This window comes from Meles meles, chromosome X (assembly GCF_922984935.1).
Source record: "Meles meles chromosome X, mMelMel3.1 paternal haplotype, whole genome shotgun sequence".
In the NCBI taxonomy this organism is placed as follows: Eukaryota; Metazoa; Chordata; class Mammalia; order Carnivora; family Mustelidae; genus Meles; species Meles meles.
Window position 1 is genome coordinate 20020656 of NC_060087.1, and position 21537 is coordinate 20042192.

The 21537-nt window shown below is 39.4% G+C and overlaps 2 protein-coding genes across 10 annotated transcripts in view; one reads left to right on the forward strand and one right to left on the reverse strand.

The window, feature by feature from the left end:
• Nucleotides 1–1606: 1606 nt before the first annotated feature.
• LOC123934562 (basic proline-rich protein-like) lies at nucleotides 1607–3093 on the reverse strand. The gene is made up of 3 exons (XM_045994726.1): nucleotides 2647–3093; nucleotides 2032–2543; nucleotides 1607–1946 (listed from the first exon to the last, which is right to left on the reverse strand). Exons 1-3 carry the CDS (start codon nucleotides 3091–3093, stop codon nucleotides 1607–1609), a joined length of 1299 nt encoding a protein of 432 aa, XP_045850682.1.
• Nucleotides 1629–21537, forward strand: part of ZFX (zinc finger protein X-linked) — a 56743-nt gene continuing 36834 nt past the window's right edge. Inside the window, exons 1-2 of one of the 9 annotated variants that reach the window (XM_045995244.1) lie at nucleotides 1726–2246; nucleotides 3562–3763. The gene's annotated coding sequence lies outside the window, so the exon portion shown is untranslated. Of the gene's footprint in view, nucleotides 1682–1723; nucleotides 2247–2483; nucleotides 2612–3345; nucleotides 3366–3561; nucleotides 3764–17226; nucleotides 17253–21537 lie in introns of those variants that run through there. The other 8 variants (XM_045995246.1, XM_045995249.1, XM_045995245.1 and 5 more) reach the window with 8 other exon arrangements.

Genomic DNA, 21537 nt, shown 5'->3' on the forward strand with positions numbered 1-21537 from the left:
TGTATGAAAAGTAATGGGTAAAGGGCTTTTGAAAAATCTAAAGACCTAAACTACTTCTGGACTTCTAAATTGAGGAAACATCTTTTTCTTTTATAATCCCTGATACTGTTTTCTGAAGTGCTTTATATTGGTGTACTTAGAAGTATTTGATGGTAATTATGGAAGAACTAACAAGAATGCTGATGTTAGGTTTTTGTATTCATGCTGCTTGTAGCTACATGGTGATGAGGCCCCATTCTTGACATACCATAGCATTAAATGGAGGCCCTTAGAAAGTACTTAAAACACTGATTATCAGTTTATTTTTATTTTTTATTTTTTTTATTTTTTCAGCATAACAGTATTCATTGTTTGTTGCACAACACCCAGTGCTCCATGCAGTACGTGCCCTCCCTATTACCCACCACCTGTTCCCCCAACCTCCCACCCCTGACCCTTCAAAACCCTCAGGTTGTTTTTCAGAGTCCATAGTCTCTTATGGTTCGCCTTGAAGTTATTAGTATGCACACACAAGCTATTTCCCATATTTTACGTGGACAAGTATTAGTTTTATTTACCTTTCTGTGAATACAGTCTGTATCACAACCTACTGCAATTTTCTAGAAACGGTGAAGACATGTTGTCATTCACCATTTTGGAAAGGAAATTTAATCTCTTGCAAAAAACCAAAGGTAAAGCCTGGAGAGGAAAATTACCCTCCAGTATGTCTTCAGAGATTTCTGGTTATTATACCTTTGTTTTTCCTTCTTGAAAGCATTTTATAATTGTAGAATTTCTGAGGGAAAGGACAACTTGCATTATGGGAGTTTTAAAGTTATGACAGGAACCTAAATACATGGCCTCTGTATTTGAAGAGACTTCACACCGGTATGCTATTTGCTTTATAACCTTTGTGTTCGTTACTGTTTAAAAATCTCTTTTTAACATTTAGTGAACTGAAGAAATAAAAACGTCAGATTGTGGATTAATATAAGGATTACATTGCTTAACGTTTAACTAGTAACTTGTAAACATAGTTTGGGTCCCAAGTTCAGTATGGAAAGCATGAAAATTTAATGGAAATGCAAATATGCATTTTTGGAGTTCATAAATGCTTGTTTGTCAAATACATATTTTTTTGCCCTTAAATATTTTTAAACTTTAAAAGGCTTGTTCTAGTTTGTAAAAAACCAACTATACTCAATTCTGCTACCTCTCTAAAGACTGAAAAACTCATTATTTATAAAACAATTACACAAGGCTTAGGTTTCATAGGCTCCCAAACTCTGAAATAGATATATAGAAAATATACATTAAAAATTCCTGTTCATTGCAATGTGCGAAACCAGTTTGAAAAGGTAACGCTTTTCCTCATCTTTGTATCCTGCAAACTAATAAAATCAGGTCCTCTGAATGCTTGTTAAAAAAAATAAACGATTTGGTAGTAGCTGTTGGATAACCCTTCTCCCCCTCCTCGTGCCCACACACCCATTTAGACTGGCAAGACTTTTTTCATTTTATTTCAGATTTTTTTTTTTTTTTTTTTTTTTTTTTTTTAAGCCAAGGCAGGGGACGGCGGGGATTGCTAAATTTATCTTCTCCAGCCACAGGGATGAAGAAAACACATTTACTGCGGGCGGGGGTCTGAGGCCCTGCAAACAACTCGAGCAGGCGCCTCGGCCAAGACCGGCACGGAGAGGCGGTAGGTCTCCGGGGAGGGCCCGGGGGGCGGCCGAGGCCCACGGGAGATGGTGGTGGTGGGGGGGGCGGCCAGGCCGGGTCGGGTGCGGGCCGCCAGCCTCTCCACGGGGTCGAAGGACCGCGGCCCGGCGCGGTCTTTACGGCCGAGGCGGCGGCAGCGGCGCGTGTGTAGCGGCGGCGGCGGGCGGGAGCGCGGAGGAGGTGGAAAGAAGGGGGGCGCTGTCACGGAGACTCCGGCCGCCGGAGACCCCGCCGCAACGAGGCCACTGGGCTCCCCGGTCGCGGAGCGTGAGCGGCGCCAACCCGGGGCGCCGGGGGGGACACACCGGGCGGAGGAGGGGGCCTATCTACCCTTCCGCATTTTCCTGGGTCTCTCTCCCGGGCGGTGACGTGACGTGCTGACGGCGGGCCCGTGCCGGGGAGCTGGGCCGCTTTTTGTCAGCTCCGAGCTCGGCCCCTCCTCCCTCCCTCCGCCCGCCCCACCAGCCGGAGCCCGGCCCAGTGCTCCAGAGAAAGGCCGGCCTGCAGCACCCGGCACCGTCGCCGACCGCCCGCACGCCCGTCCGGTGAGTTCCGGGCGCCGCCGCGGCCGTGGGGCCTAGCGCGCGCGCAGCGGCCTGGTCCCGGCCTGGTCGGCGGCCCGCAAGGCGCCCTTCCGCGCTAGGCCGGGCGGTGCGGCGCGTGCAGGCCCCGAGGAGGCCGCAGTTAGGCCCGGGGAGGAGCCCGGCTGCCCCGAGTGGCGGCGGAGGCGCGCTCCGTGAACGGGCGGGGGTTGGGGGAGGATCGCCCGGTGGCCCGGGAGGCGGCGGAGGGGCGTCGGGTCGGCGCCACGGCCTGCCCGGGGCACCGCGCGGGGGCGAGGCCTGGCAAGGAGGCGAAGGCTGCAGGCGTGAGGTGAAGGCCGCAGGCCGGCCGGGCCGATTTTCGCTATGTAAATATCGGCGAGGGGGGGGAGGGACGGGGGACAAGATGGCGGCGGCTCGGCGCCTGCTGCAGGGGACGATTGAGGGGGTTGTCGGGAGGGGGAGCCGCCATCTTGAAGGCGGCGTCTGAAGAGAAAATTCCGCTACAGCCCGTGAGGGGGGGTCGGAGAGCGTGCGGCGGCGGCGGCGGCTCCGGTGACGGGCCCCCGAGGCTCGGCACGGCAGCGCGTGCGCGCGGAGGGGGCGTGCTCACTCCCCACAGCGGCCATTGCCCTTGCCGCCATGATGGGCGCTCAGGCTCTGGGCGCTCGGCGGCAGCGCCACCTTGCTGCCCTCCCTCCCGCAGCCCCGTGACTGGCTGCTGCTTCCGCTGCATTTTAACTGAGCTGCCGCAGGCGGCCATCTCGTCCCTCAGCGTCCCTGGCTGTGCGCCTTTCTCCCCCTCCTGTAGCAACCCGAGGGCTGTCGGGACGGGTGGCAGCCCCGTCATCTGGGTTCACTACGGCAAATGGAACCCCACGACATTGTATTTTTACTCAGCGTTGTACGTGGCTGTTATGGTGCCCTTGATGCGGTTTTCCAACACTCACTGCTTTCTCTAGTACCTGAATAAAGAAATAAAAATAAAATTCGATAGGAAAGAAGTTCTCATCACTCCTTTATCCAGCAGGGGGAAAAGTGTAATTTGCACAGCGCGAAAACGAATAAATTTTTAAAGGAGTCTTTTCAACTCATTTATTTGAAAACAACTTTCTTGAAAAGGTCCGTTTAAGCTATTAGTTTATAAGCTATTTTAATTTTAATTTTTATTTTAGTTTTAAGCTATTAGATCTGTTGGTATTAACTTTTTTTTTTTTTTGAGGAGTAAGACGGGCAGAAAGTTTTATTTTCTTAGTGTTGCAGTTTTGTTCCTCTGCTTGCTATGATTTTTAGTTTATTTGAATTGAAAAATTCTTAGGTGGCATCCTGTCCCTTAAAGGACTTTTTGATTGCACACTGTACAACTCCCCCGCAAACTTGGAACCCAGTGTTACTGATGGACTGCGTTGGCTGATAAGAAAGATTAGAAAGGTTCTTGTAATGCAGACGGTGGCTGCAAGAAGTTCGTTGTTCAGAGACGGAGGAGACGTGGTGGATTGCGCTCAAGTGCTGCGGGAAAGGTACAGCCAATTACTGGGGTAGCAGAGGAAGGCAGAGTTTCTATGTGGAGCATGAGGAAAGGGTTTCTGAAGTAGGTGACATTTTGAAGTTACTTAAGGATGGGTAGGAATTTGTTAAGCAGAGGTGGGGGCTGGGGAAAGGACATTTCAAGGGTGAAGATTCTTTACAAATTAGTATGTGGGAAAAAAACCAAAAAACAAAGCTAAAAACAAGCAGCAAGTATTTGTAGTTTGGCAGGAGTCGATGGGGAAGGTAGGAGGGTGGTGGGAATCCTGGCTAGAAAAGATGGAAGAGCTTGCTTGCCAGGTGGGGGGGCTTATATGATCGGGCTACCCAGGGAAGCCCTCACGTAGAAGGATGGTGATACACCTGAGCTGGGGTTTATATTTACTTACCAGTTCCATTGGACCTAGGAAAAGTTTCAGAGTTGAGAAATAATGAGAGTAGCAAGTGGATCAGTGTTTTCACTGCCTGAATGATTATCGAAACTGTTTGGAAGTTAAGCCAGTTCTGCTATTTTTTCAATGATTGGTTTGTATTAACTTCTCCAAATAACGTTTAGTTCTAAGATGTAATTTCTGTAGTAAACAAAGAGTGAGAGGTTTCTAACTTCTCATTTACCGTGGTTGAAAATTGCAGCCTTAGTGCTCTGGGTTACTTAAGATGAGGAGCAATGAACCTGTAAGTATTTTCATGGTGATTTTTTTAAGAAGTCAGTTTGAAAAGTTAGAAGAAAGATTACTAAAAAGACAGCAGCCTTCACATGGCCTTTGGCAATCCCTGTTCGCCTGGTGAGAGTAACTACCCTTTTGTTTGAGAGGGGACTAAGGCTGTTTGCTAAGCTAAACTTGCTCATCTTTTGATTAATACTTGACTGTCCTAGAGGGACGTGTGGGGAGTGTGTTTCCTAGAATCCTATGATCTAAATCTATAGGCAGTGTAAGTATTCACTAGGAAGTTGTTTCAGTTTTTCCATTTTCCTGGACTGCAAGGGGTCAGAGCACTGGTGCTCCATAAGAGGACAGAAGGGAACTGAAGATTCTCATGTTTATCATAAGGGGCCATGGTTTAGAAAAGTTGGAGAACACTGCATTGTAGGAGGCTGACTAGAAGCAACTTGCTAAGCAAGTGGGCTGTGGTTGTTGAGGTGGTAAGGATAAACATAAACTTAGAAGAACCAGTTGCTTTCTATCTTGACAGCTGGGAAAGACATAGAAGAGCTGTAAAAAAGAGAGCACTGTCTAGCTGCACACACAGTACAGCAGGAGTAGGTGGTTAACATTGAGATTCAACTTGTGTAGTCAAGAAGACAGATCATGTGTAGTTCAGAAGGATTTCTGTCGGATACCATTAAGTATTGAATGTTTTTGCTTGAAAGGGTAGACCTTGATGATCTGGAAAACTGACTGGTGTAACACTTTACTACCCAACCATTTTGGATAAATGAGGTGTTCTTAATTTATGCGTATATTTTGGATAAGTTCAAGTTTCCTTTTTTTTTTAAACAAAACATACCCACAGTGCATTAAAAAAATTTTGTCCCCCCCACATCGCTCCTCGTAAATGCTTCCTCTCTAACCCCATCGGGACTCATAATTGTCATTGATGACCTTGCTTGTGTTATTTGTGTTTGTGTACACTGACGATTCCAGACTATTTTTTGACTCTCAAACTCCTCCACCCATCCTTGAAACCCCTCAGCCTCACAGAGATTACCTCATCTCTTACTTAAACCAGAAAGATAGACAACAATCTGATCTAAGCATTTGAGTTTCCTTCCTTTCCCCTGTATACTCTTCCTCTCTCTCTACCTAGGCTTTCCTCCAGTTCTTTCGCTGCTGAAAGAATTGGCCTCCTTCAGGCCCACAACCGTTCCGCCTACGAGGCTCTTTCAGTGATTCTGCTGCTTGCATCATTACCCCTATGCTGGTGCCTTTCCCACTCCTTAGAAACACTCCTAGGTTTGCTCATCTTACAAAAACCTCACTTGTCTTCTCGTTCCCTTCACCAGTACTTTTATTTCTTTTCATTGCACTTACTCCTGAATCCACCATTTCCGAAATTGGGAAACTTTCAGAAGATGTCATTGGATGTATCGAATAAAAGTGTTCTTTGTTTCAGAAATTTTCTGTGCCTTCTCGGTCTTCTGTCATGGGATTTCCCTCAAGGTCAATTCTCTGTCCTTTTTCTTGAATCTTCTCCCTTGGTTTGAATGTCCCTTTACCATGCCCACCCTCTTGTAGTTTCTCATCTAGCATTTCCAGTTGCCTCCTGACCATCTCTACCCAGGTGTGTTACTGTCTCAGCATGGCTGAAACCAAATTTATCTGGTTTTCTTCTTTGTCTCATATCAGTGTGGGCAACTTTAATTTAGCATTTGACCTATTATATTTTTAACTGTATGTTTATATTTTTGTCATCTTTTCTGAGCTCTGATTGTAGAGACAGGTTCTCTTTTATTATCCTCGAGCAGTACCTGGCACATGGTCATTGTCTCTGAAAACAATGATCTCAGTTGTTGGTTATAGAAAACTTTTTGTAGTTGATTAGTTTTCAGGTATTAAAGCATCTAATCTGTGTGTCCTTTGACTAAGGAGTATACATATTAAGGCACACTACATGAGCTGGGTAATCCCACCCCCACTGCTTAACTTTTTGGGGTCATTATGGCCAATCAGTTCTTACTCCTCTCAAATTTTTCTTTTTCTTTTCTTTTCTTTTTTTTTTTTTTTCAAGTTATTTTTCCAAACAACTTTTTACAGTAAAAATCCAGATATCTCAGGGTGCCTGGGTGGCATAATCAGTTAATTGTCCGACTCTTGGTTTTGGCTCCGGTCATGGCCTCGTGGTCCTGGGACCAATCCTTGCATTGGACTCCGTGCTCGGTGTGGAGTCAGCTTGAGATTCTCTCTCCCTCTCCCCGTGCTCGTCCTGCTAGGGTATGCTTTCTCTCTCAAATAAATAATTTTTTTTTTTGAGTATTTTTATTTATTTGTGAGAGAGAGCTAGCAAACACGAGTTGGGGGGAGGGGGAAGCAAGGGAGCCCGATGTGGGACTGATCCCAGGACCCCCGGATTGTGACATGAGCCAAAGGCAGATGCTCAACCTACTGAGCCACCCAGGCACCCCAAATCTTTAAAAATCCAGGTATCTCATAACTATATTTTATTCAGAGGAGGCACACTTTAAGAAAAATTCAATGAGACATAGGTATAGGATTTTTAAAAATATATTTTAAATTTTTAAATTGTGAAATATTTCAGAACTCCTGAAAAGCAAGGATCACCCAGAACTTAATAGTTTATTACATATTTGCTTCATAACTTTTTTTGTTTGTTTAAAGAAAGAAACTTTCACAGATCCATTTAAAGAGTGCCCCCCATCCCATTCCTGTCTTGTCTTTGCAAGAAATAACAATTGTCCTAATATATATGTACCAAAACCATTATCAGGTATTGGTTTTTATGTTTTAACTTTACATAAATGGTATCATACTGTGTGTGTCATCTCATGTATTTTTTTCACTTAAAATTGTGTTTTTGAGGTTTTTCCATTTTGTGTGTGGATCTAGTTCAGGAGTTCTCAGAGTGTGCTCTGGGAATTCCCAGGGATCCAGAAAATTCTTTTCGCCGCATTCTTGTGTGCTCTGTGTGAGTGCTGTACAGAGGCTACATGATACGTGATGTCATAATAGGTTGAACACAGAAGCATTTATGGGAATCCAGCTGTCCTCTATCAAGCCTATCTTTAAAGAGATTTGAAGAAATGTAAAATAATACTCTCTTCACTTGTTTTTTTGTTTTGAAAAATTATTTTAAAATAAGTGTTTAAGTACAGTTGGCTTGTTTTTAATGAATTAATATTTTTAAATGTCTCAGATTGGATTTCTAATGTAAGTATCTATAGATACAATACACATAAAGAAAAACTGTTTGGGGTCCTCAATTTTTAAAAATGTAGGGGGTCCTGATACCAAGAAGTTTGAAAACTACTGATCTAGTTCATTATACTTGTATTTCAATGTATAAATATACTATGGTTTATTTATCTCTTCTTTGGAGGGGCCATTATGTTGTTTGTAGTTTTGTGCAGTTTCAAACAGTGCTGCTGTGAACATCCTTACAGGGTGTTCTTCTCTCTTGAGATTATAGATGTAGAATTGCTACATTCAAGAGTGTGCGTTTGTCGACTTTACTGGGAATTGCCGAATCATCAAATTGTGTTCCATTTGACACTCCCACCAGCTGCGTGTGAGCCTCTATTTCTGGAGACTACTGCCAAAAGATTAGCTTTTGCGATTTTTTCCAATCTGTTGAGTATAAATTGTATCTCATTGCTGTTTTCACTTTGCATTTCTCTTAGATTACTGTTGAGGTTGAGCTTTTTTCCCCTGTGTATTTATTGACCATTTGAATTTTCTGTGACTTGCTTATTTTTACCTTTGGGTCCATTTTTCTGTTGGGTTGTTTCTTTTTCTCATTGGTTGATGGATATTCTTTTTATATTCTGAATACTAATGATTTGTAATTATACATACTGAAAATACCATTTCTTAGCCTGTGGTTTATCTTTTAGCTTGTTTGTGTAGGATTTTTTAATGTGAAGGTAGCCAGTTTTCTGTGTTTTTTCATTGATGGCTTATGTCTTTTTGTATATGCAAGAAGTTCTTCCTTTACCCCAAGGTCATACTGATACTTTTTAATATTTGGGTCATTAATTCATCTGAAATTTTTTCTCTATTGTATGATTTGGGGATCTAATTTTATTTTTTTTAATATGGATTCATTGAGTAATTCAGCCATTCTCTGCACTGATTTATAATGAAACTCCTGAGGTTTATTGTATTCTCATGTATACACATCTGTTTCTAGTTTCTGTCTTCTGATTCCATTGGTCTGTTTGACTTTCTATGTCTGTACCACTCTGACTTAAAAGTGACAGCTTTATAACTAAATCTTTTTTTTTTTTTTTAATAATATGTTCTTCTCTCTTCAAAACTTTTAAAGCTATTTTTTTGGGGGAGGTGTCAGTTTGTCAATGTCTATGAAAAACTGTTGGACTTTTATTGTATTTGCATCAAATTTACAGAATAAATATATAGACGCATAGATACATGCTAAGTAGTGGAGCTGGAATTTGAATCTGAGCATGCTCTGCTGCTTTTCATAAAGCTCTTGCACAACTTGTTTTTTTGCTAGATACTCTGCAGTTTTCGTTGTGAATAGGTTTTATTATTAGTTATTTTTATTTCGTTATTGCTAATGCATAGGGAATGCTATGGATTTAGGTATATTCATCATGTAACCTTGCTGATCTTTGCTCTTACTGTATTTCATAGATTCTGAGATGCCCCCCCCAATATTTTAGAATTTATAAAATCAAAATAGGTTTTCGGTAGGTCACGTTATAATCACTGTCATTCAGGCAGCAGTCATGATGTAGTTTTCATTGCATACACTTGCACGCACTTGCTCAACACTCTTCGTTTTGTCGTTACTTAAATGAGCATGTACATTGTTGTGTTGTTACTTCATGCCAAACACTACAACTGAGGCAGAAGAAATTGTGAAGTGAATGTCTGACTGGAAAGAAAATCCCACAGATAATAGTGGAGCATCTTAAGAAATGCTGTGTCACTAAAACTCCTGTCGGCCGAGGACAATATTGTTAAGAAAGATTGGATAGCTTTGAGTAGAAAAGCAATCCATAGTAGGACCTTGAATGTGAAGTTTTAGGAAAGTTATATAGGAAAGTTTTGCTTTTATTTTTCTTCCTGTATATGTGCAAGATATGATAAAATACGTTTAAGTCTAAAAGAATAGTCTCAATCTAAAATGAAAATTCTAGATAAAAAAGTGTGGCATTGGTTTAATTGGCAGTGTTTTTTTGTAGTTGTATGTAAAACAACAGTGTATCTTACAGTTGGTAGTATCTTTAGATTGAATGAAACATGCAGATAATAGTTTATAATTTTGTATTTTCTAAGTAGTTGAGTGTGATTAGTGGAGGTTTTATTTCTTATTTACCATTAGATTTTGCCCCCTGTTTCATTATTTTTTTCTGAAACTGCATTGACTAATGCATTTAGCACAGTGTTGAATGGAAGCACTGGTATCAGGCATCCTTCTCTAGGTACTTTAATGGAGTGCTTCTAATATTTTGTCATTGCATATCATGCTGTAGTGGGGTTTTTTTGGGAGGGAATAGATATTATTTATTTTCTACTGATCATTTTAGAATTTTCGTCTTGAACAATTGATTTTTTTTTTTTAGTGCCTTTGCTGCATCTGTTGGTGTGATGAATTGCATTAATATATTTTTTTTAGTGTAGGCTCCATGCCACTGTGGAGCCCAACGCAGGGCTTGAACTCAAGACCCTGAGATCAAGACCTGAGCTGAGATCAAGAGTCAGAACCTTAACCAACTGAGCCACCCAGACATCCCTAGATTTTCTGTTTCAAACTGTGTTTGGATGCCCTGGATATTTGCATTCCTTTGTTATTGCCAAGTACTTTTCCTTTTTGGTGTAGTCTTACTTTTGTTTCCATAGCAAGCTTATGCTAACTTCATAAGATGGGTTATATTTTGAAACAGATTGTATTTAATGGAGATGCTCTGTTTTCTTGAAAGTTAGAATTCATCTTTGAAACTGGTTTTTTTTGTGATTTGGTTTTTGATATAGTTTCATGATGATAAGTCTTTTTGGCTTTTCTTGTTTCTTGTTACATAAAAGGAACAATATTTTAGAAGAATATAAAATTTCAAATATACTGGTATAAAGTACAGGCTTCTATAATGACTTTAAATTATTAATTTCATTAATTCGTTTCTTTTTTTCCTGACCAATACTGCCAGTAACTTGTCTATATTATTAAGGCTTTCCAAATAGCACTTTTATTGATCCTTTCTGTTCCCACTGATATGCGTAATATTTCTTTCCTTCTACTTTATTTGCATTTATTCTGATATTTTAAAAAATTTAATTTGAAGGTTTCGCTTATTAGTATTTAATCTGTGCTCCTAATATGCCTTTAAAATTATAAATTTTCTGTGAACTATAACTAGATGCTGTGATTTTGACATGAATTCATTTTTATTTAGTTCTAAATATATTGTGATTTTCATAACTTTCCTATTGCCCAGTGAATTATTTAGAACTTTGTTTTTAAATCTATGGGATTTTTTTTCTCTTGTCTCTGTGACATTTATTTATATATTATTGCATTATAGTTGTTAGTATTGATTGATATGTAAAAATTAACCATATTTCTCTATACTGACAATAAACAATGAAAATCAAATTTAAGAGCCAGTACTTATTACTCAGCCATCAAAAAGAATGACATCTTGTCATTTGCAACGACATGGATAGAGCTAGAGAGTATTAAGCTAAGTGAAATAAGTCAGAGAAAGACAAATAACCATATGATTTCACTCATACGTAGAATTTTAAGAAGCAAAGGCGCAGAGGGGGAAAAAGAGGCAAACCAAGAAATAGAGTCTTAACTGTAGACAATAAATTGATGGTTACCAGAGGGGAGGTGGGTGGGGAGGGAAGCTAAACAGGTGATGGGGATTAAGGAGTGCATTTGTGATGAGCACCCTGTGTTGTATGGAAATGTTGAATGACCGTATTGTGTACCTGAAACTAATATTGCACTATGTGTTAACCGGAATGTAAGTAAAAACATACTAAGACCTTCAGTAAAAGCTTTACTGAGAAGTAGAAGAACTAAGTTAGTGGGGAGAGATACGACATCCGTGGATTGGAAGTATCAGCATTACGAACAGGTCAGTTGTGATATGTAGGGATTTGCTGCAATGCCAAGCAAAACCCCAACAGGACTTTTTTTTTTTTTTTTTTTTTTTTGGATCAATTCTCAAATGTATATGGAAATGCAAACGGCCTGGAATAGCAAAGGCAATCTTGAAAAAAAGTTGGAAGACTTACAATACTATATATCAAGCCTCATTATAAAGTTACAGTGATTAAAACAGCGGGCAGAAAGCCAGATTGATCAGTAGAATAGAACAGTCTGAAAGAAGACCTACATATGGAAGGTCAGCTGATTTACAACAAAAGTGTATTGGGATTTTGATTGAATGTAGAGGTTAATAGAGAATTGATACTATTCAACATACTAAAGAACAAGACTTTTTAAAAAGTTTTTATTCAAATTCCATTTAGGTTACATGCAGTGTAATAATAGTTTCACAAGTACTGTGTGGTGATTCAGCACTTCCATATAACACCTGGTGCACATCACAGCAAGAACACTGCATACTCCCCAACACTTACTTAACCCATCCCCCCACCCACCTCCCGTCTTGTAACCATCAGTTTTTTCTCTACAGTTAAGAATCTATTTCTTGGGGCACCTGGGTGGCTGAATCATTTGGGCGTCCGACTCTTGGTTTTGGCTCAGGTCATGATCTAAGGGTTGTGAGGTTAAGACCCATGTCAGGCTCCACACTCAGCAGGGAGTCTGCTTGGGATTCTCTCTCTCTCTCCCTCTTCCTCTGTGCCCTGCGCCCACGTCCTGCCCCCCCCCCCCGCCCATGCTCCACGTTCCACCTCTCAAAATAAATACATACATACATATGTACATAAATCTTTTTTTTTTACATGTTTCTTTGTTTGCCTCTCTTCTTCCCCTTTGCTGTTTTTTTTTAATTTCTTAAATTCCACATATGAATGAAATGGTATTTGTCTTTCTCTGACCTATTTCGCTTAACACAGTACTCTAGCTCTTTCCGTGTCATTGCAAATGACAAGATGTCATTCTTTTTTATGGCTGAGTAATATTCCATTGTGTATATATACCACATCATTATCCATTCATCAGTTGATGGACACTTGGGCTGTTTCCATAATTTGGCTATTGTAGATAATGCTGCTATAAACATTGGAATGCATGTATGCCTTTGAATTAGTATTTTTGTATTTGGGTAGATACCTATTGCATTTGCCAGATCATAGCATAGTTCTATTTTTAACTTTTTGAGAAACCTCCATACTGTTTTCCACTGTGGCTGTACCAGTTTGTATTCCCACCAACAGTGCAAAGAGGGTTCCCCTTTCTCCACATCTGCACCAACACCTATTGTTTCTTCTGTTGTTGATTTTATCCACTCTGACAGATGTGAGGTGATATCTCATTGTAGTTTTGATTTATATTTTTTCCTAATGATCAGTGATGTTGAGAATCTTTTGATGTGTCTACTCTCCATCTGTATGTTTTCTTTGGAAAGGTGTCTCTTTGTGTCTTCTGCCCATTTTTTAATTGGATTATTTGTTTTGGGTGTTGAGGTTTATAAGTTCTTTATATATTTTGGATACTTACCCTTTATCAAACATATTATTTGCAAATATCTTCTCCCATTCTGTAGTTTGCCTTTTAGCTTTGTTGATTGTTTCCTTTGCTGTGCAGGAGCTTTTTATTTTGATCATGTCCCAACAGTTTACTTTTGCTGTTGTTTCCCTTGCCTCAGGAGACGTATCTAGAAAGAAGTTGCTGTTGCCTATGTCGAAGAAGTTAACCGCTTGTGTTTTCTTCTAGATTTTAATGTTTTCATTTCTCACATTTAAGTCTTTCATCCATTTTCAGTTTATTTTTATGTGTGGTGTAAGAAAGTGGTCCAGTTTTCATTCTTTAGCTTGCAACTGTCCAATTTTCCTAACCCCATTTATTAGAGAGACTTTTTTCCCATTGCATATTCTTTCCCACTTTGTCAAAGATTAATTGACAATATAGTTGTGGGTTTGAAGAGCAAGATTGATTTATCTATATATTTGTGTTTTTTAATCACACTTAGAGTTTTCAAGTATTTTTATCAATGAGATTTAAATGTGTTATGTAAGAAAACTTTTGTCTTCAAGTCTATTAATTTTGTACCATCACACCATAAAACCATACTAATGGTGGTTTTTCAGTTGATTCCTTTGGACTTCATAGTTAGATCATATTTAAATAAGTATAATTTCTTTTAAATAATTGTGGTTTGCATCATATTCTCTTACCTAATTACATTGGCTATAAATCCTCATGTAATCTTAATAATACTGTTACTGGGTGTACTTGTCTTTTGTGAGAGGGTTAGGGAGTTGGTGGGGAGGGACAGAGGGAGAGGGAGATAGATGATCTTAAGCAGGCTGCACGCCCAGTGCTGAGCTCTGTGCTGGACTCAGACTCATGACTCTGAGATCATGACCTGAGGCAAAATTATGAGTCCCTTACTTAAGCGACTGAGCCACCCGGGCACCCCAGGGTGTCCTTGTTTTCATTGACTTTAGAAGGAATACTTTTAATGGTTTACCTTAATTGAATCAATGTCTTTTTATTATAAGTTCATACATCATTCTCCTATCCAAAAACATGTTGTGTAACATGCACTAGTCTAAGATTTGCTTATACTTGTGTTTTTTATAATTTATAAAAGTTTTATAAAATTCACCCTTTAAAAATGTACAATTCAGTGGTTTTTAGTAAATCCAGAGTTGTGCAACCATCACCACTAATTTTAGGGCATTTTATCACTCCCAAAAGGAACCCTGTGCCCATTAGCAATCATTGTCACTAACTCCTACCCATCACAACCACTAATCTACTTTCTATCTGTATGTATTTGCCTATTCTTGACATTTAATACATGATCTTTCGTTTCTGGCTTCTGTCACTTAGCATATTCTTTCCAAAGATCATCCATGTTGTAGCATGTATTTGTGTTTCGTTCCTGTTGTGTTTTTTTAAAAAGATTTTATTTATTTGAGAGAGAGACCCCATGTGCACAAGTGAGCATGAGCTGGGGGAGGGGCAGAGGGACAAGCCGACTCCTGCTGAGCACAGACCCTGGAGCCCAAGGTGGGGTGATGTGGGCTCTCTTCCACGGGCTTGATCCCAGGACCCTGAGATTATGACCTGAGCCGAAGTCAAATGTTTAACGGACTGGGCAACCCAGGCACTCCATTCCTATTGTATTTTTTAACTGTTAGGAAAATGACCTTTCTGGGCTACCTGGCTGGCTCAGTAGGTACAGTATGTGACCCTTGATCTTGGGATTGTGAGTTTGAGCGCCATATTGGGTACAGAGAATACTTAAAAATAAAACCTTTAAAAAAAATCTTTATATTACAGTGTAACAGGGTATTTTTTTTTTTAATATATTTTTTAAGATTTATTCCACAAGTGAGCGGGAGCAGGGGGATAGGCAGAGGGAGAAGGAGAAGTAGACTCCTTGCCAAGCCAGGGAACCCTATGTGGGGATGTGGGGCCTGATCTCAAGACCCAAGGAGAAGGCAGATACCTAACCCCCTGAGCTATCCTGGCGCCTCCTGAGTAGTTTGTTTTAAATAAAAAGTAGATGTTCCAGAGTATGGGAAATGAAAAGCGGACAAAAAAGGAGACATCCTGACTAATTGTTAAATTATGACCCGCCCAAACCTGGAGAGAATGCTGCCAAAAACGACATATAACAGAAATAGATGTTGAATTTCAACTTTTTGGCATCTATTGAGAGTATTAGGATTTTCCTTTTTTGACCCATTAATTTGGGCTATTATTTGGCTCCATCCTTGAATTCCGGAATAACCATAGTTTGTCAAGGTCTGTGTGTGTGTGTGTGTGTGTGTGTGTACATGTTTTTTACATGATGAGTCACATTTGCAAACACTTCACTTTGGATTCATAATTAATCAAGTTTGTGGTTTGATTACATTTTTTAGTTAGTTTTTTTTTAAAAATGGCAAAATTTTGTAAAAGGAAGTGAAAGCTTTTCTCCTCTGTTTTGGCACTTTCTCCTTTATTCAGAAAAATTTTCCAACAATTTCATGGTGATTGGGTTTTTCTTTAATTAATTAATAATGCTTTACACATTTCTCGTTAATGTGCTAACACAGAATTATAGGCTATTTTCTTAAAAGATTTTAAATTTTTTTGTGTGTTTATCATTTTCAGATTATATGTTTGTGCTTTCTCTCAGTCTCTGCCCCCCCCCATTTTAGATTATTATCTAGTAGTATTTTGCTATCTCCCCAAACTCCTGAAAAGAGCCAGGTTTGGATTCTTTTGGTGAGGTATAAATTGACTGGCTCCCTAACTTTGCCCCAGAGAATGATGGTGGAATTAATGCTGCTGATACTTAACCTGGAGCTGATACTCAGTGGAGCATGCCACTGTTAGTCATGTAAGAAGCAGGTGAGCCCTCAACACAGGGTTTATAAAAAGAAGAAAAAGAGGAGAAAGCAGGTGTGTTGCAAAACAATCCCTGTGGTGTCTAGCCTGGTCTTTTTTTTTTCCTTTTTTTAATTATGAAAGGTACAAAACATACTACTAATTGCTTTAGCAAAAAATCAATATAAAAACATTCCATGATTCTGCAACTGTGAATTTACAAATTTTGTTATAGGGGCACCTGGGTGACTTAGTTGGTGAACGGTTGCCTTTGGCTCAGGTCATGATCCCAGGGTCCTGAGATGGAACCCCACATCAGGTTCCGTGCTCAGTGGAGAACCTGCTTCTCCCCGTCCCTCTGCCTGCTACTCCCCACCCCCGCTTGTGCTCTCTGTCTCTGCCAAAGAAATAAAATCCTAAAAAAATTTTTTTATTATAGTTGTTGAAAAGCCTGGCATTATAATTTTTGCCAGTGTTTAACACATACAGAGAACATTGTTAGTGTCAGTAGAACCTTGCAAACCCAAAGTAATATATTTAGGAAAAGCCATAATAAGCAGCATGTGGTCATGTAGGTAAGGGAAAAAGTAGGGTCAATATTAGTTAAGTTATTGTGTTGGTGATCTGGCAAGACAGTAATTTTAAGATGTTTCATAGTTTAATATTTAAAATAGCTTAAAAACTTTAAATCTGTAATACATGGTTTATATAACGTTGCCAGAAAACTAAGGAAAGCACTAGCTTGAATGAAGTAACATGAAAACAAGAATGCTTTAATCTTAAAAAAAAAAGGACCACCCAAATTCCAATGCATTATCAGAAAGATTTTTAAATATAAGGAGACATTACTCATTAAGAAGGAATTTGATAAGAAAAGTACTTGGTTAACTATGGGAATAATCAGTTCAAGAGATGAATTAAATGCCCAGTTTTGGGAAAGATGGCAAGTACAAGAAAAAGGAAAAGGGGAGGAACACAGTTTCTAATAATACCAGTCTTTCTTCATCATGTACTGTATTTAACAGAGATTGACCTTTTAAAAATGCCACCCCTCCACACGCAGTTTATTTAAATTAACTATTTCATGTACAGTGTAGCTTAAATTAATCTCCAGTTCATATTATGTCAGGAAACTGTTTTTATCCTTCGGTCACATCAAGTGTTTGACATTTTCCCACTCCAGTACACCTGCAACTAAAGGCAGAATACTTCATTAGAGGAAATATGTGAGTAGGATATCTGTTCAAAATCTTAACAAAGACTAATAAACTATTTAAAAATTATTTTTCAGGACAAAATCAAGAAGAGTGATCCAAAGTGAGTTTTTATACATTATTTTTTTAAATTGAAGCGTAGTTGACATACAGTGTTACTAGTTTCAGTGTATTACATATTATAGTATAGTATATGTGGTACAGTATATTCAGTATATTAAAATGTAGTGACTCAACATTTATATACCTTATGAAGTAATCACCATGATAAATTTAGCTACTGTCTGTCACTATACAAAGTTTTTACAGATTATTAACTGAATTCCCTATTCTGTACATTTTATCTATCTTATTTAATTTATAAGTAAAAGTTTGTACCTTTTACATCCCTTCCATTTTGTCCGTCCTTCTATCCCCCTATGGTAGATTGTTTTGTACTGAACGTGGATTGACAAATTAAGTGAATTAAATAGCAATATTTTCATATGCTTTACATATGAAAAACTAGTTAGAAAGGATATGCATTTCCTAACATCAAGCTTACAGACTTAAAGGCATTTAAAAACTCCAGTGCTTGGTGTTGATGGCACATCAGTGCATCTAGGTTCAGAGGGTCCTTTGGCAGCTCTAAGTCTGAGCATGAATAAGGGCTTTGGAAAAATAAGGCATTAAGAAGACTTGTCATTTTAGGACCAGATTTTAATAGATTTTGCAAGTTCAAACTCTTAGACTCTAAACAAAACAGTGAAGTTATTGATTGGCTCAGTTTGGTTCTATGGAAAAAAAAATCTGTAACAAAAACTTGGCATTGAAATTTTGAGCAAGTGTACAGAAGTTGTGAGTATGGCAAGGCAAGGAAGGACGGGACTTGGGTATTCACAGCAGCAAGCATTTCTCTTCCTCCTCTTGTCACAGAGGGTGGGCAAGGTTGCTTGAAAATAAAATATATTATTCTTTAGGAATGGAATTTTAAATAAAGCTATTAGATTAATATTGTTAATTATATACGTCTCTTTCCTTAGTTGTTTTTTTTTTTTAATATTTTATTTATTTTAGATAGAGCACTCACAGGAGAGCAGGGTAAGAGGCAGAGGGAGACGGGGGAGAGAGAACCCCAGGCAGACTGAACTGAGGGTGGAGCCCACGGCAGGGCTGGCTTGATGTCACGACCTGAGATCGTGACCTGAGCTGAAACCAACAGTTGGATGCTTACGACTGTGCCACCCAGGCACCCCTCTTCCTTAGTTTTTGAGTATTTGATCTGTCAAGTGTTGGTAAGAGTTATAACTTGCCACTACTATTAATTTTTCCTTTGTGTCTCGTAGTTTTATTGTTTTATATATTTTCATGTTTTGACACATGCAAATTCATAATGATTTCAAATTCAAGATAGACTAGAGAACACACACATTTACTTTTTTCTTCCCCCTTTGAAAATCATACTGAAGAAGCAGAAAAATCCAGAGAAACAAAAAAATCTGACAGGTATGCCACTTGTCAACCAGAATATGACAAATTTCTGGTTGAATAAAGCAGTTGGGAATCAAAAAATTGCAGTAACATAGGGAGCTTAGTGAACCTGTAGCCTTTTTCAAAAAGTCGGAAGGACCATCCAGAAATTTCATTCTGCATTATTCCTAATCTTAGAAGCAGGGATGTCTGAAAGAGCAAGCCATGGGCACAGCCAGTTAATTAAGGATATGGAAGGCTAAATCATTTACCTATGCGTATAGATGTCTTCTCATGTGGTTTTCCTCCTGAGATAATGCCAGAAATTCACCACTCAGATTTACAGATTGTCCATAGGAAATTCCAATGTGGGTACTGTGGGGAGAAAGGGACAGTGCTTTAGGTGGCTTGTAGTTAATCTGAGGGTTATTGGACCTCCTGTACTGGAAGATGGGATGCTTGTCCATCATTAAAGGAAAGCCTGGCTGTTTACATGGTTCTTTTCTCTCCCTTGGCCTCATCCTTCTAGACTATAGAGCTCTCAATGTGGTCATAATTTAGGTTCATTGCTAGGCATATAGGGATTCTCACTTGAGCTGAGGAAATACAGTCCAGTTATCAGAATGTAACTTTGGTCTTGACCTTCATCTACAGATACTAATTGACAATCCAGAAGAATCTTGCTTTTGAGGAAAATCAGCAGTCTGAAAGAGGCACCAAATCTAAACACTTAAATAAAGAGACAGCAGAGGAGACAGTTTAATTTAGAATATAGAGTTAACTTCAGATCTTCAGAGATATTTGGGAAGATACTGTATCCACCAAAAAAAAAAAAAAATGAGAAAAGATTGCTGTGAAAAAGAAACTAAGTCTATTTTGATATTAAAATATGACCTAAAAACTCAGTTGACGGAGTAAAGAGCAAATTAGCTAGCTTAGAGAAAAGAGTTTGGGGGTTTTCAGAATGTAGTAGAAAGAAAATATGAAAGAAAAAGCAACATGGAGGCTAGATTTAGGAGTCCTTATATCATATAATGGAAATTCTAATATGAATGAACAGAGAAGATGGGAGGAAATATAAAAACAACAGAAGAAAATTCCTTGCGTTCAAGAAGGCCTCAGGTCTTTTTTTTTTTTTTTCTTTTTCTTTTTAAGTAATCTCTTTGCCCAACACCGGGCTCGAACTCATGACCCTGTGATCAAGAGTCCCATGTTCTTAAGACTGAGCCAGCTCAGTGCCCCCCAGAAGGGCTCAAATCTTTTCATTGGAATGGCCCCATTGGGTTCTGGATGTAAGAAACCAGAGCTTTGTAGAGAGGTAGCAGTGAAAATTAAGAGGAGTTGACGAATTTAAGAGTGGCTAGCTTAGAGGCAAACTTAATTTAAGGGCTGAATTGGTAAGAAAAGTGAAATATAATTCCATTAGGTATCTGAAGAAATAATGGCCAACATCGAACAACGGGGGGTAAAAATTGGAGAGAAACGTAGCTTAAGAGGGAAGATGTTAATTAGGCTTTATATGTAAATTTTTACCAGTTCCACTTTTGCTCTAAGAAAAATCTCAGAGGGGCACCTGGATGGCTCAGTGGGTTAAGCCTCTGCCTTCTGCTCAGGTCATGATCTCAGAGTCCTGGGATCGAGCCCCGCATTGGGCTCTCTGTTCAGCAGGGAGCCTGCTTCCTCCTCTCTCTCTGCTTGCCTCTCTGCCTATTTGTGATCTCTCTGTCAAGTAAATAAAATAAAAAACTTAAAAAAAGAAGAATCTCAGAGTATGTGACTTGATCTCAGGGTCTCAAGTTCGAGCCCCATTTGGGGGTACAGTTTACTTAAGAGAAAGGAAGAAGAGTTCTCTTAGAAACAGATCTGCTTTTTGCCTTTCCTGCAGCTTGAGCAATTCCATTTACTGTGTATAGTACAGTTTAGTTCTCTGAGTTTGACTTAGGGAGAGGAACTAGGGTTGAGCCATAAAATTAAAAGGCAGTGAGTTTTGGGGAGGCCAAAAGCAGAAAAGTAATTCTTGATGCATAATAGCTGCAGAAAGCAAAGTGAATATGTAAGAACCCTGTTAACTTGCTCAAGAAGGGAGATCATTACCGTGTCTAGGCATCAAGAGATCCAAGATGGGGGCGCCTGGTGGCTCAGTGGTTAAAGCCTCTGCCTTCGGCTCAGGTCATGATCCCGGGGTCCTGGGATCAAGCCCCACATCGGGCTCTCTGCTCAGCGGGGAGCCTGCCTCCTCCTCTCTCTCTCTGCCTACCTGTGATCTGTCAAATAAACAAATAAAAATCTTAAAAAAAAAAAAAAAAGAGATCCAAGATGGAAATACACTCGTTACCCTAATTTAAGATAGATAAATGCCCTTGCTATACCTATTAACTTGGTATGGTATTTTTACTGCTTTATTTTAAAGAATGGAAGAAAGTTTTTATGAATTTTTTGAGTTTCGCTCAACCCGTTATTTCCCTTGAAACTGTGTTTTTCTCTTGTGAATCCTTCCACACCATGGTTAGGATCATGATTTTTGCAACTGGGATGGGACTGTTTTATTGACCTTGAGGTGAGAGTGGGGTCGCAGAAGTATTTTTGAGGACATTTGGTAATCAGACAAAACGTTAGTATGTGTTCACCTAAATGGTTAAGAGTATTGGTTCTCTGAACCATTCTGCTTATTTGCCTCCAGATTCAACTCCGGGCTTGGTTTTTGCAGCAATGGCAAGGGCAATTTCGGTTATGTTATTAGTGCACATTTCCCCACTCTTAGTTTTTCCTAATCCTGAGAACTCTTCTAAGTAGTTTCTGTTCTAAGAACATTGGTTTCATTCTGATTATCAGATTTACTTCTAACCACACAGGGGTTACAAAGTTGAAGGATATCCCTCTCCGCTTGAATGTACAAAACATGTTTTTTCCTGATGTGAATTTTGTAATGACAAAATAGA